This window comes from Podarcis pityusensis, assembly GCF_964106645.2.
Source record: "Podarcis pityusensis genome assembly, chromosome: 3".
Classification (NCBI taxonomy): domain Eukaryota; kingdom Metazoa; phylum Chordata; class Lepidosauria; order Squamata; family Lacertidae; genus Podarcis; species Podarcis pityusensis.
Genome location: NC_138026.1, coordinates 66,237,453 through 66,251,682, shown reverse-complemented (window position 1 = coordinate 66,251,682; position 14,230 = coordinate 66,237,453). Strand labels below are relative to the sequence as shown.

Genomic DNA, 14,230 nt, shown 5'->3' with positions numbered 1-14,230 from the left:
GAGGCTCTTGCATCCAGGAAGAGAGAGGAGGACGCAGCTGCCGCCTACAGGGATCTCCAGGTCAGGTTGGAAGTGCTTACGAAGCAAGGGCAACTGACACCCAAACCGGAGGGGATTGGGTTGGGGAGACGAACAGGCGGTCTGGTCTCTCACTTCGATGGGAATTTGCAACAGTACCCCAACTTTAGAGCAGATGTAATGTGTGCACTGCAACTGCTGAACAAAGACTTTAGAGATGAGCAAGAGAAGGTGGGATTCATCATGTCCCATTTGCATGGAGATGCTAAAGCATGGCTGCGCAATTTGTGGAGAGATAAGGATCCGGCGCTCCAAAATGCGGATGCCTTTATTAAAGCGATGGATGGGTGCTTTTTATCAAGCATTGACGTGGATCTTGCTCGGCAGCAGATACATGGACTGAAGCAAGGGAGGGCCAGCGTAAGGCAGTACCATGCCCGCTTTTTCGCTTTGGTCAGTGCTCTGGAATGGGACAGAGATTCGGCTCCTGTAAGAGACCTGTTTTGGGAGGGATTGCACGGCTCGGTTAAAGATGAAATTGCGAGAGGGGAGAGACCCCGGACCACGCAGGAGATCGTTCAGAGGGCGCTGGCGGTGGGGGTGCGGCTGGAAGAACGTCCGTGGAGCAGTGGCGAAGGGCGTGGAGGGCGCGAACCAGCCAGGGGCTCCTCCTTCCTTCCCAAAGAAGCAGCGCGTGCGCAATCCACGCCTCCGCCAGGAGGAGGAGCGGAACCTATGGAGGTTGGAGGTGCAAGGGCTCAGTCAGCAGCCAGAGCCCTAGCACCGGCAGCAGTGAAAGCGAAGCCTCCTAGAGGGAACAGGAAGTGTTACATCTGCGATGATCCACAGCATATGGCGAAAGAGTGTCCCCAGAGGCTCCACAAGCACACTGCAGCCTCAGCAATGGTAACTGCAGCAACGCAGCAAGGACAACCACAGCAGGGAAACGACGGAGTCTGGTTGGAGGAAGAGGCACTGGGGCCCAGCCAGACGTGTCAGTGAAGCAGTCCCCAGAGATTTTACAGCCCATGGACCCCCTCCCGCCCAAACCGGTAGTGAGGCTCACCGCGTCGCTCCAGCTGCCCAATGGAATCACCATGGACGTGCCAATCACCATTGACTCCGGAAGCAATGCGGACTTTATAGGGCAGGACTTTGTCGACCGGCACGCTATACAGTTGCTGCCTGCCACGCTGCCCCTGCAGGTTGTCACGGTGGATGGCAGGGAGCTGCTAGGGGGGCAAGTGGTGAAGCAGACGCCACCAATGGTGATGCGACTTGGGAATCACAGGGAAATCATCAGCTTCAATGTCACTCAACTATCGGACACGCCCATTGTATTGGGCATGAGTTGGCTGGACAAGCACAGCCCGACGCTGGCTTGGTACCAGAGGCAGCTGACCTTCGGCTCTTCCTTTTGCGCTGAACACTGCATCGTGCCCAGGCAGGAAGGAGGGGAAGAGGAGTCACAGCTGCAGCTAGGCACGCTGCAAGCGGTTCCCCACAAGTACGCAGAATTTTTGGAGGTTTTCTGCGAGAAGGAGGCAGACAGGCTACCCCCCCACAGACCATATGACTGCAAAATTGACCTGCTGCCGGGGGCGGCGCTGCCCAAAGGGAAGCTGTATTCCATGTCTGAGGACGAACTGCAGGAACTCAAAGAGTTCATAGATCATAATTTGGAGCGCGGTTTCATCCGAGAGTCCAAGGCAGCGGGGGGCAGTCCGGTATTCTTTGTTAAGAAGCGGGACACGCCCCAAAAAAGACTTGTAGTGGACTTTCGCATCTTGAACAGTGTGACCAAGCCATCGGACTTCCCCATGCCCCGAATCGACGACCTCCTCGCAAAGGTACGGAAGGGCAGAGTGTTCACCAAGTTGGACCTGCGAGGGGCATACAACCTCATTCGCATGCGGGACGGAGATGAGTGGAAGACAGCCATGTTCACGCCCCTGGGCACCTACGAATATAGAGTTATGCCTTTTGGATTGCAAAATGGCTCCCACGTTTTTCAAGCTTTCATGCATCACGTGTTGGCGGGGCTCCTCTACAAGACGTGCGTCTGTTTCTTGGATGACATCCTGATCTTTTCGGAATCGCAGCAGGAGCATGACAGACACGTCAAGGAAGTGCTGAGCAGGCTACAGCAACATAGGCTTTACGCCAAGCTGGAGAAGTGCCAATTCGACGTGACGGAGGTGGATTTCCTGGGCTACAAGTTGTCTGATAAAGGGCTCGCCATGGACAGCGCCAAGGTCCGAGCAGTGTTGGATTGGAAAAGCCCACGCAACCGGAAGGAGGTCCAACGGTTTGTCGGCTTCGCGAACTTCTATCGCAAGTTTATCAAAGGCTTTGCGATGCAGACAGCGGCCATCACGGACACGCTCAGCTCCAAGAAAAAGAAGTTCATCTGGACAGAGCAGGCGGAGCAGTCCTTTCAGGCACTCAAGCGTCTCTTCGCGTCGGAAGAGCAGCTGCTTCATGTCAACCCCAGCAGGCCGATGAGGGTGGAGACAGACGCTTCGGACAGAGCCGTGGGAGCAGTCCTGCTGCAGAAAGACCCGCAGGGGGTTTGGAGGCCGGGAGCGTTTTACTCAAGGAAGCTCAGCAAGTCCGAACAGAACTACACCATCTGGGACAGGGAGTTGCTGGCCATTCATGCAGCGTTCAAAGCGTGGAGGCACTTCCTGATCGGCGCCAAGCACACGGTGCAGGTCTGCACGGACCACAAGAATCTAGAGCACTGGCGCACGGCACAGTTCCTGAACCAGAGGCAGATACGTTGGGCTGAGTTCTTTGCGAATTTCGACTTCCGAATAGAGTATGTCCCGGGGGACACCAACATCATGGCGGATGCTCTCTCCCGTAAGCCACAGTATCTGGAGGAGGCAACGCCAGCGGCCGCCATGCACATCTTCGCACCGACAGTGTGGGCGTGCGCGGCGGCAACAGTTGACCTGGATGCGGTGCGACGAGCGTTGCAGGATGACTCCTTCGCGCAAGCAAAGATGGCAGAGGTGCACAGGGGCACGGCAGCGACCGACGAGTTCCAGCTGCGAGATGGTTTGCTCATCCGTAAAGGGGCCATCTACGTGCCGGGAGACGAACTTCGCGCCAAGGTACTGCAGCAGCTGCACGACGCGCCCACTGCCGGGCACTTTGGCAAGGAGAAGACGGTGGAATTAGTAGCCAGAGACTTCTGGTGGCCCGGAATGAGAGGGGAAGTCGCGGACTACGTGGCGAGGTGTGACACCTGCCAGAGGTCCAAACCAGTGCACAGACCGCCGGCCGGACTGCTGGAACCGCTGCAAACTCCGTTCGAACCATGGGAGAGAGTGGCCCTGGACTTTGTCACGGATCTGCCCAGCTCGAGGGGCAAGACGGCTGTGCTGGTGGTGGTGGACTTGTTCTCCAAGATGGCACATTTCATTCCGTGTGCGAAGGTGGCCACGGCGGAACAAACCGCCAAACTGTTCATAGACCACGTGTTCAAGGTTCACGGTCTGCCGCGGTCTATTCTGTCCGACCGAGGGCGACAGTTCATCTCAAACTTCTGGCAGAGGCTGCTGGGCTTCCTGAACGTCAAGATCAACCTGGCGTCGGCTAGACACCCGCAGACCAACGGGCAAGCGGAGCGGGTCAATGCCATCATGCAGCAGTACCTGAGATGTTATGCGACTCAACAGCCTGCGACGTGGGTGGATTACCTGCCTCTCGCCGAGTTCGCCTACAACAACACGAAGCACGTGTCCACGGGGGTCACGCCGTTCTTCGCCAACAACGGGAGGCACCCCAGAACCTTCCCGGGACTGGAAAGAATGGGGGAGGGGGAGCCGCAGACAGCAGATGCATTCGCGTCGGAGTTGCAGGAGGTCCACGATCAGCTGCGGCGGCACCTGGAGCTGGCTAAACATGCATACAAGGTACAAGCGGACAAACACAGAAGGGTTGGCGAAGAGATCCATGTGGGAGACTGGGTCTGGTTAGCAGCCCACGCAGTGCCGGCCAGGTCGTTGGCGAAGAAGAAACTAGGGCATAAACAACTGGGGCCCTACCAAGTCGAAGAACAGGTCAACCCGGTGGCTTTCAGGCTGGCTCTTCCGGAGGGTTCCAGAATGCATCCGGTGTTCCACAGATCGGTGCTCACTCCCTACAAGGCACCTCACAGGTTTCAGGAACCAGGAACGGCACCGGGTCCGCTCCGAGAGAGAACCGGGCAAGGGGGAGTGGCACAGGAGGAGCGCATCAACGAAGTCACGGAGATTTTGGACTCCAGATGGGGGGAAGAGGGGGTAGAATACCTTCTCGCCAAGGAGGGCACCCCGGCCAGTGCCAACAGCTGGGTGCCGGGCTACGCTTTAGACGAACCTCTGCTCAAAGAAGAGTTTCATGCCCTCTTCCCACATAGGCCAATGCCAGCAGACTTTTTCGACGACTGGCTTTTCACGCCCACGCTTTCAGCCAGCACGTTCCGGGGGTTCGACTCGGACGAGGAACCGACACGAGACGCCCGTTCCCCGGAGGGGTCACCCTCGGGATCTGCTTCAGAACCCTCGTATTGGTGGGATGATCGACCAGAGGAGCAGTTCCGCAGAAGGTGGCTGGAGGGTCCAGGATGAGCAACGTCTCCAGAAGGCAACGAGGGAGAGACGGACATGGACGTTTTCGGGGACGACCCGGGTTTCGAGCACGGCGGCACAGAGATGGAAGCGGAGGTGACCGTCGTCAACGAGAGCAGGGAGGAAGAACCGGAAGACTTTGGATGGCGGCCCGCCACGGGAAGCGAACTGTATCCGACATTCGTCCCCCTGACACGGCAGCACCCAGATCCCGCACCGGAAGGAGGGGAGGGGGGAAGAGGGGGCTTCGAGGGGGGGATGGATGTCAGGGGTTCAGGAGCAGAGGCAAGGGCAAGGGAGGAAACAGAGAGCGAGGGGGAGGAGGCAGAAGAAAAGATGAGTGATGACGACGACCCGAGATCTCCGAGTCTTTCCAGTGAATCAGAAGATTCACAGAAAGGAGCACCAGTGGCCAGGGCAAGGGGGGAGCCTAGGGGGACACCCCAGGAAGATAGAGCCAGAGGGGACTCAGAGGGGAGCAGTTGGAAATCGGGACCAGCGTCACCGCCAGAGAGCAGGGAAGAGGAAGGGCGCCAGGGATCAAGCGCTGGCAGCTCACAACAGGGGGGAGGGCACGAGTCAGGAGTGGCCACACCTCCATCGGGGAGCGAAGAAACGGTCAGACGGAAGGTGGAAGGTTGGGCGCGCGCGCCAAGTTCAAATGCACAGGAAAGTGGCGCAGTAGGCAGCCCGGAAAGGGAGCCAGGTCCTAAAGCCCGCCGAAAGGAGGGAGAAGAGTCAGGGGGGTCAGCGTCAGCGTCAGAGGAATCCCGGAAGGAAGAGACCCCGGGGGGCAGAGGGACCCAGAGAAGAACAGTCAGGCGGAAAAGGTGGAACAAGGCTAGGATATTAAGTTGGTGTACAAGGGGCGGAGACTCAGATGGAGCTTCGCCGATCTAACCATTAGACGTAGGGTTGCACGCAGCAGCTTGAGAATGGAAACTGTAACTCAATAAAGACTTTTATTTAATGATCGCTGGCTAGCGTGATCCTCTGTGAGCTAGGATCTGGAAGCAACTCTGACAGCAAGTCACAGACTTTCTGCTACCTGATTCTTGAATTTTGTCTTCCCATCAAAATTAAGTTGTAGGATTTTTCAGAAAATTTACTATGATTATGAGAAAGCATTTGGACAGAAATAGTTGTTTTCATAATAAAAATAATAAGATAAAGGAGAATGGGAGTGATTGCAATTTATTCCCTGGATGGTCTGTTTGAATTAATGAGGATTCCTCTATATGAGTCGTACAACCTATTGGTTTTTTTAAAAAATGCAGTTGCACAAAAAATGGACACAAAATTCAAAAATGAAATATCAATAAAACTGTATGGTGTAAGGGAAAATAAGACAAAGTCAAAATCTCTAAAATCAGAGAGGCTGTTTCACCATTGTGGATGAAGTTTATGCTTTTTTAACTTCTGTCCATCACTTAAAGCATGTAAAATGTTGCTGTAACATCAACAGCTGTAAAAACAGTGCCTTGCCAAAGGAGAAATGTGTTAGCATCACAGCTGCTTTGCTTAGGGAAAACATACTTTGCGTTTTGAGTATTGAATCCAAAAGATGAACTGCGAAGTCCAAAAGATGAACTCCCATGTAAAACTTTTTTACTTGGCTTGACTTGGCTGCCACCTTCTGGGAATGTCTATGAAGCATTGGGAAACTTGAGCACAGAATATAAAGATGACGAGCAAGCTGTCAAGTTATAAATAATTCAACATGAGCACACTGAAATACCAGCAAAATAACATGAAGCAACAAACATCAGCAATCAGTCAAATTAAATATAAAACACTCTAAAGAGCATGGCAGTGGTGGGAAATTTCAGAAATGGCTTTTATGCATTTATGATTAGTTCCACGGTCAACAGAATTCTGCCAGTAGGATAAAGCAGGGGCAAAATTAGGCTTTATTTCACCCAGCTCAACAACGCAGTTTGGCACACACCCTCCCCCCCACATTTGTGTACACACACAAACAGAGGATGGAAGCCTCAATGGCGCCCCTCTGGAGGCTTCACCCGGGGCAAAAATCCCAGCTAGCTCCCCTGTAGCTATGGCTCTGAATAAAGGGAATATGTGCTTCTATCCCAAAGCCTGTTACAATTTTTCTCCCTCCCTCCTTCCCTGACTTTACACAGACTGAAATCAAGAGCAGATCTTAGGCTCACATGCTTCCACCACCTCTGACCACGCATAGATTGCAACACAACAAACTTGTCCTTCCCATGCTTATCTGAACACAGGGTCTCCTCCAACTCTGGATATTAAAACCCCTCTTTTATAGCAATTTGAACATGCAGGTTGAGGAGAGCGCCCATGCTTAGAAATTTATTGTGCTGCCTGGATCAGAAGTTATATTTATAAGGAAAGGCAGGAGAGTATGTGGGAAGGCTAGAGAACATGAAACTTGTTCTAAGTATCACTATGTGTAGAGGATAGGAAAGAAACCAAACAGGTCATTGTGCTAAGGAATGCAAAGAAAAATAAATGAGTGAAGTTTATTTAGCAAAAGTTCTTGGAAAATATGTATAAATATATATCACACACAGTATATAAAAATACATAAACCTGGGGTCTTGCTAAGTAGTAAACGTGAGAAAAAGTATGAAGCATTTGGTATATTTACCATGGTCTCAAGCTGTTTCATTTTCCACATGCAACTCATAGTCACGACCCCTTTTCTTTGAAGAAGGCACTGCAAAGAGACTTCTAAAGGTCCTTGAACTCCCAAAAGTAACACCTTTTTTCCATCTAGGGTAGTATGTGCTGGATAGGAGAAGATAACAGTTGCTCCAATTAGCTACACTGCTAGCAAACTGTACTGGGAAAACAAGTGAACTACAGACATTAATACAGAAGCTTGCCCCCTTCCCCCTGCCCCGCAATAATCTCTCATATGGAAAATGTTACAATTTAAAAACCTTGAATAGGGCAGCATTATGCTCCGGAAACTTTTCTAATGACCAAGACCATCATGCAAGCAGGACAGAAAGATATTTTATCAACTCTGACAGATTAATGGACAGAAGAAAGTTTCATGTATTCATAAAATGAATGACAGTCTTGGCTTGAGTAGCAGAGACGTTGATGGCATCTTGCTAAATTAAATAAGCTTGCATATGTTGCTAATCTAGGTAAAGGTAAAGGGACCCCGACCGTTAGGTCCAGTTGCGGACGACTCTGGGGTTGCGGCGCTCATCTCACTTTACTGGCCGAGAGAGCCGGCGTACAGCTTCCGGGTCATGTGGCCAGCATGACTAAGCTGCTTCTGGCGAACCAGAGCAGCGCACAGAAACGCTGTTTACCTTCCCACCAGAGCGGTACCTATTTATCTACTTGCACTTCGTGCTTTCGAACTGCTAGGTTGGCAGGAGCTGGGGCCGAACAACGGGAGCTCACCTCATCGCGGGGATTCAAGCTGCTGACCTTCTGATCAGCAAGCCCTAGGCTCTGTGGTTTAACTCACAGCGCCACCCATTGCTAATCTATCCAGTTTTAATTAGATCCAGATCCACACAGACTCAAATGCATCTGACATTCCTTTGCTTACACACCTTGCCGACAAAGCCGTTTCCCTTCCCAGGGAAACAAAGTTGTGGGCTGGTTGCGAGCTAGCCCCATGCGCGGAGGACATAGCTAGTCCCTGCGTCATAGGGAGTCCCCGGCCATGTCACCCTTAGGCCGACCAATTCGGTCGACCAGGGGGTGTGGCTTGCTCCATTTAAGCAGCCCGCGGCCGGGAACTCGCCCCTTTTTCCTGGTTCCCGCTCACATTGTTCTTCAGCATAAATTGACATCTGAGGTCATTCCATCAACTCTCTCCTTTAACTTTCCATAACCCCAGTGACAAAACATAATACCTTCCTTCCTATTTGCAATTGCGGGGTGGGCTTTAGGAAATCTAGTTCCTCTTTCCGCCTTCTATCATAACCATATGCATTATGAGTTATTAACATACCATATTCAGAAAGTAATAAATAAATAAATTTTGAAATGTGAGTAAATGCCCACTGCGGTGTTCCACACCAGCAAATGTCACTTCAGTAACTGCAACCCCTAGAAATCTCAGTCCCCTCAGTAACTGACCACTATAAACCTTTTGCTGCAACTTGTCCTACTTCTGCGATTTCACCAGGCATTGCTCACACACTTGTGAGGATATTTTTACAACCACAAGGCCCCAAAACCTGCTTTAAAATGCCACAACTGAAGTAGACATTCTTAGGAACCTGAATTCTCTGGCCAATTAATTACACATTTCATGGTTTTTCTGCATTTCCACAGTTAAAGCAACCAGAAGGCTTTGCTAATAGGTTAATGTAGGTCTATATACATATCATATTATGATGGCCTTGCATGGTAGAGTCACTGTTTTTCAAGGGAGAAACCATTATCTGACCTGGCCAGATTAGTCACTGCATGGCTGAACTAGCATGTGAACATATTAAGCACTGTTGCTGAATATAATAAATAACAAACAATTACTTGTACCTAGTTTTTCCAGAAGCTTGACCACAGCACTAGCAGTGGGGGGAATCACACATCCATGCATGTCTCCATGCACCAACCTTGCCAAGTTAAAATCTGTTATTCTGCAATTAAAAATATAGAGGGGGGGGGGAGAGAGTATGTGAGAGACAGCATGTGTATGTAAAATATAGAAATAAATGCTCATTTATTAACACACACAAACTATAATGGGGTGGTGTAAGCTAGAGTACATGCTCATGAAAACTATAGCTGTATTAACCCATTTTCTCTCTGCAGCAGTGTAGCTGCATCCACTGAATGTGCATAAATGCTTCCACTATATTTTGGAATTGCCAGTACCAATTTGGTTTGAAACAGAACATCACTTCCAGAGAAACTTTGTCCCCTTGCCTCTCAATCGTTAATAAAATTCTCACTTCCTCATCTGTTACAAATTAAATATCTGCTTATACTCAGGTCAGTTCTCCTGGATTTTTTTCAAAGTAAATGAAATGAATAATAGCTTTGAATAATATCTTAGGCAATTAGACTCCATAAAGGCTAAAAACAAGAAAGTAGATCACAATTTGTCAGGCCAAACTGGAACATACTTAAATTAAATCCTTTATCTATCAAAGCCAAATTAATGGATGCCGTATATATTTTGCTGTCAAATTATTTTAAAAATTAGGAACTGGGAATTATGCCTAGGCTAGGATAAGGATTAAATTAAAACCCACTTTCTTTTGTTTTAAGAGAACAGTCAGCCGTGTTGATGCTCGAAGGCATGCATTTACAGCTGTTGCAAACTAGGTGGGTGGGTGGCACCTCAGAGAGGGCTGGGTGTGGTCTAGAAAACATATAGGTTTGGTTCGTACATTAAGATAAATATACTCATTGACTGCATTCACATGTCACAGTAACCCAATGATAAACAGTTCACCATGAATGCAGAGATTATGCCCACTTTGCTCCCCCTTGCTAATGAGCAGGCATCGCAAACCATAATCCTTGGCTTAGCACTACATTTGGACTGAGCCATCATGGTTTATTTCACTTCCACAAACCACAATGGTCAAGCCAAGAACTAACTTTGGCTTCAGAACATAGTTCAGTGCAAAACAAATCACAAACTCCAGTTTGGATGTAATGATAAGTCAAGGATCATGGTTTGTTGCTAGAACAGGAGCAATCTCCGCATTCACAGCAAACCATTAACCATGACATACACTGACATGCTAATACTGTATGCACTTCAATCCACACATTCAGTCATTTGTCATTTTTGATACAGATTATTACAAATGTATTAAAAACGAAATGAAGTACGCAAAGTTAATAAATATTTTTGACTGCAGGGGGAGTGGGGAATCACAAGTCATCTCCCCTCCCTTTCACTGGTGGCAGCAACATCTGGATCCAAGCCCATATGAATCCACATTTTCTGGAGACTGAATAGCATTTAACTTGCCGATTCACATCTTTCTCTGGTTTCACAGCATTCAGTATTTTGCTTGTGTATGACTCTTTACTGAGGCGAAGGAGAAGACCATGAATTTTAGGATTCTCATTGAGCTTTACAATTTCATCTATAACCTAGAAAATAATACAAGGTTAAGAAATCAGGATTTAAAAATGATCAGCTTGAAGGACATTATCAAATATTAGAATTTTAATATATAATGAAAATTGGATCATTGATAAATGGAATCAGACATGATGTTTCGCTTGCAGAAACTGAAAGAATATAGCAAAAGTACACTCACTATTATGATCATGTGTTGCTGTAAAAGTCCACCTTTGGGCACTTGAACACTATTCTATCATTCAGAGCAATGAAATGTATGCTAACTGCTACATCCCACAGTACAGTTGTGAGTCAGTACTATATTAGTCTAAAGATACCACAATAGGCTGAAGATGGGTGGGAGCTGGTCAAGTAGGGGATCACAGCACAGACACAGATATACAGTATTTCTCAGAAGTAGAAGGAACCCGCAACAACCCACAAGGGAAGGACATGGTCGCAGGCCAACTGCAAATTTATTATTTGAAACATGCCATTTATTAAGTGAAAACGAGACAACAAATATAAAAACATCATCATGGCATGGAAGAATGTCGAATGTATAATGCTTCCAAAATGTGGGCATACAATTTTAAGAGAGTGGATTATTTTTACCACATAGGCGAATGTCTTCTATTTGTTCTGTGGAATTTTCTGAACAATACATGGAGAAGAAGCTTGTCCCATGGTCAGTGGGAACAGTGTGCCTCATGAAAGCAGCTCTAGCAATAGCACTAGGAAGGGGAAATAGGTTTCTAACACTAACATCAAGATAAGGTGGTAGGATTGGTAGGGGTGGCAACCTCCCCTCCACCCACTCTGCCTCCTCTCCTCCCACCTTCTCTGTAGCTCCTGCTACCACCACTAGCTGCTTCTGCTTCTCTCCCTCAAACCCCCATCAGCACAATGTCTCTCCTTTCTCACAGCATGAGACACTGTGGGATGACCAGGCAAGACAGCCACAAAGAGCTTTGTAGAAGTTTTACATTCCTCTCCATTGTTAGAAGATCTGTTGATATTGTAAGTGTAGGTATTGACAGCTACTTAGGTAGGAATACTGTAATAACCGCAGACTGAAAGCTCATCCTTATTAATATTCTATTGGTAATGGTCTTACTATGCAATATAACATACTGTAACTAAACATAGCAGATTTCTTATTGAAATAATGTCTGGGTGAGAAACCTGCAATCAAACAGCAGGCAGCCCTCAACAGTACACAGCTCAAGTTTTCGGAGAAAATGTAAATCTGTAGGCAAATGCAGTACATAATATATTATTAACAGGGGTGAGTTGAGGACTGAAGACTATCAATCTCAACTTTGAATTCCTTTGTTATTTTTAGAAAGAGTCATGCTATCCTTAACTACTTCAACGGGACTAAACAGGTAATCAACAAGACTCCAACTCATGCCTACTCAGAAGTATGTTCTACTGAATACAATGGGTCTTATTCCTAGGTAACTGGGGTTACCTCTGAGTAAACCTTCCTTAGGAATAAGAGACTACTGTTATCGTGTCCTGTTTTTAGGCTTCCCAAATGCAGGGCTGTTCTTATGGGTATTCAGTTGCAAAACTAAGTGTACTTACTCACAAGGATGTAGTCCTCTGCACAGTTACACTGAAGTACACCCTACTGAACTTGTGGACTTTTTTCTCAGATGCACAGACTCAGGCAGGACACTTCAATGATATTTGCTTTGGATCATAATATTAGGCAGTTTACAGGCATGTACCATAGGCAGTGCTTGGGGGGGAAAACACACATATAAAGATTTTTTCTTGTATTTCAAGAAGCACCACTGGAAGGAGGTGGGCAGAAGCATTTTTCGGCCCCTTCTTCTCCTGTCAACCCTTCAAATCCCCCAAGAAGCAGATGAGTAACTATATAACCTTTAAAAAATATCTGAAGGCAGATCTGCATAGTGAAGCTTTTTAATGTTTAATGTTTAATGTTTAATGTTTTGGTATGTTTTTATATAAGTTGGAAGCCACCCAAAGTGGCTGGGGCAACCCAGTCAGATGGATGAGGTACATATAAATTGTTGTTGTTGTTGTTTGTTAAGCCTCCTGAATGTGATGGGCTATGATGCAGAGGGAATAAGAGGAAAGTGAGAGATCCTCTCATGGAAGGTGCCTCTACATAAATTCTCAGCAAGCCTTCCCACACCCCAGCCCAGCTCATCCAGGAGGACCCTCAAACTTCAGGTAAAGCCTTTGGAAGCTGCTGGGGGAAAGGAGAGGTAGGAAAGCCAACAACCCTTTTCTATGAGCTTTTTTCTTAATTCAGTCAATTAGCCATTTAGCACTACTGCATCAGGGAAAGCCCTAAATTCATAAATTATTACCTCATGTTCAGTATAGTTGCGAGGGAGACAAATATGAACAAGGTTCAGGCCAATCTGCAAAGAAAAATGGGAAATTTTTTTTTGCTATAAAGCCCAATAATTTCTCACTTTAATTTGGAAGAAACAAGTATTTCCATACTCTCACCTCTTCTGCAATGTTTTTGATAATTTCTTGCCCCAGATCATCATCGCCAATCTTGAAGGGATTAAAGAAAAGTAAAAAGAGAACTGTAACAAGTTAGGAATGGTGTCAAAGAAAATGAGACTGTAAACAATTTGTAACTCGAGAAAAAATTGCAATCAATACTTGATCAGAAATTTGCAACTGGGTAAGAAATATGATTTACTGAACTGAATGGAAACGGTGAGTTTCTTAACATTACCAGGGGTATGTTGCACAATCAAGCACCTTGGGCAAATTTTTGGCACTGAGTAGCTTGGCTTTGCAACCCCTATTCCCAGTTGTTATGCTTGCACATTCTTGTGGTTATATAGAAGTGAAGCAATCCCTGACAAGATAAAAATGGAAACATACTAGCTTGGCTTCCCAGAGCACTCTATAGAAAATTAGAGCACTGGGAAGCAGTACAGAGGATTATAGTGTTTGGTATGTTTTCCGGATGCCAGCAGCCTTACTGCAAGAAGTCACATCGGTGGGTTGCTTCGTACAGAACAGTTATTTAGTTATCAAATCCAGCTTTGAGTAAGAAACCAATGTTTTAATTGGGACTACTCTTGCACCATCAGCCCAATTTATCTCATATCAGGTTGTTGGAAAGATAAAAATGAGATAGGCCACGTATTCCGCTGTGAGCTCCTTTGAGGAAGGGCAAAGTATGAATATTTGAGAGTAGTGAAGGTAATATCTCCTGAAGGTTAGATATTGAACAATCCTCTTACTTGGGAGTAGGTGAGTTGATATCCAGTGTAGCCCCAGAAGAAGACATTCCACTTGTACCAATTTCCCTGCTCAAGCTTCAGCTCAGCATGCTGGAGAGCCTCCCTGTCCTCAGAAGTCTCACCACCCTTAACAAATTACTTCCCAAGATCCAATACAGGGAAGCCATGATAACTGAAGTAGTGTAAGAGTGCTTTCATAGAATTGCAGAGTTAGAAGGGACCCTCAGGATCATCTAGTCTAACTCCCTGCAATGCAGGAATATGCAGCTGGCCCATATGGGGATAAAACCCACGACCTTGGCATT

The 14,230-nt window shown here is 47.4% G+C and overlaps 1 protein-coding gene across 1 annotated transcript in view; it reads right to left on the bottom strand.

The window, feature by feature from the left end:
- LOC308473120 (monofunctional C1-tetrahydrofolate synthase, mitochondrial-like) overlaps positions 1-14,230 on the bottom strand; it is a 120,168-nt gene that overhangs the window by 101,016 nt on the left and 4,922 nt on the right. The window contains exons 3-7 of the mRNA XM_080998430.1: positions 13,171-13,221; positions 13,026-13,079; positions 10,582-10,706; positions 9,132-9,232; positions 7,267-7,406 (exon numbers count right to left, since the gene is read on the bottom strand). Of these exons, the coding sequence (XP_080854556.1) occupies positions 7,267-7,406; positions 9,132-9,232; positions 10,582-10,706; positions 13,026-13,079; positions 13,171-13,221 (471 nt within the window). The remainder of the gene's footprint in view (positions 1-7,266; positions 7,407-9,131; positions 9,233-10,581; positions 10,707-13,025; positions 13,080-13,170; positions 13,222-14,230) is intronic.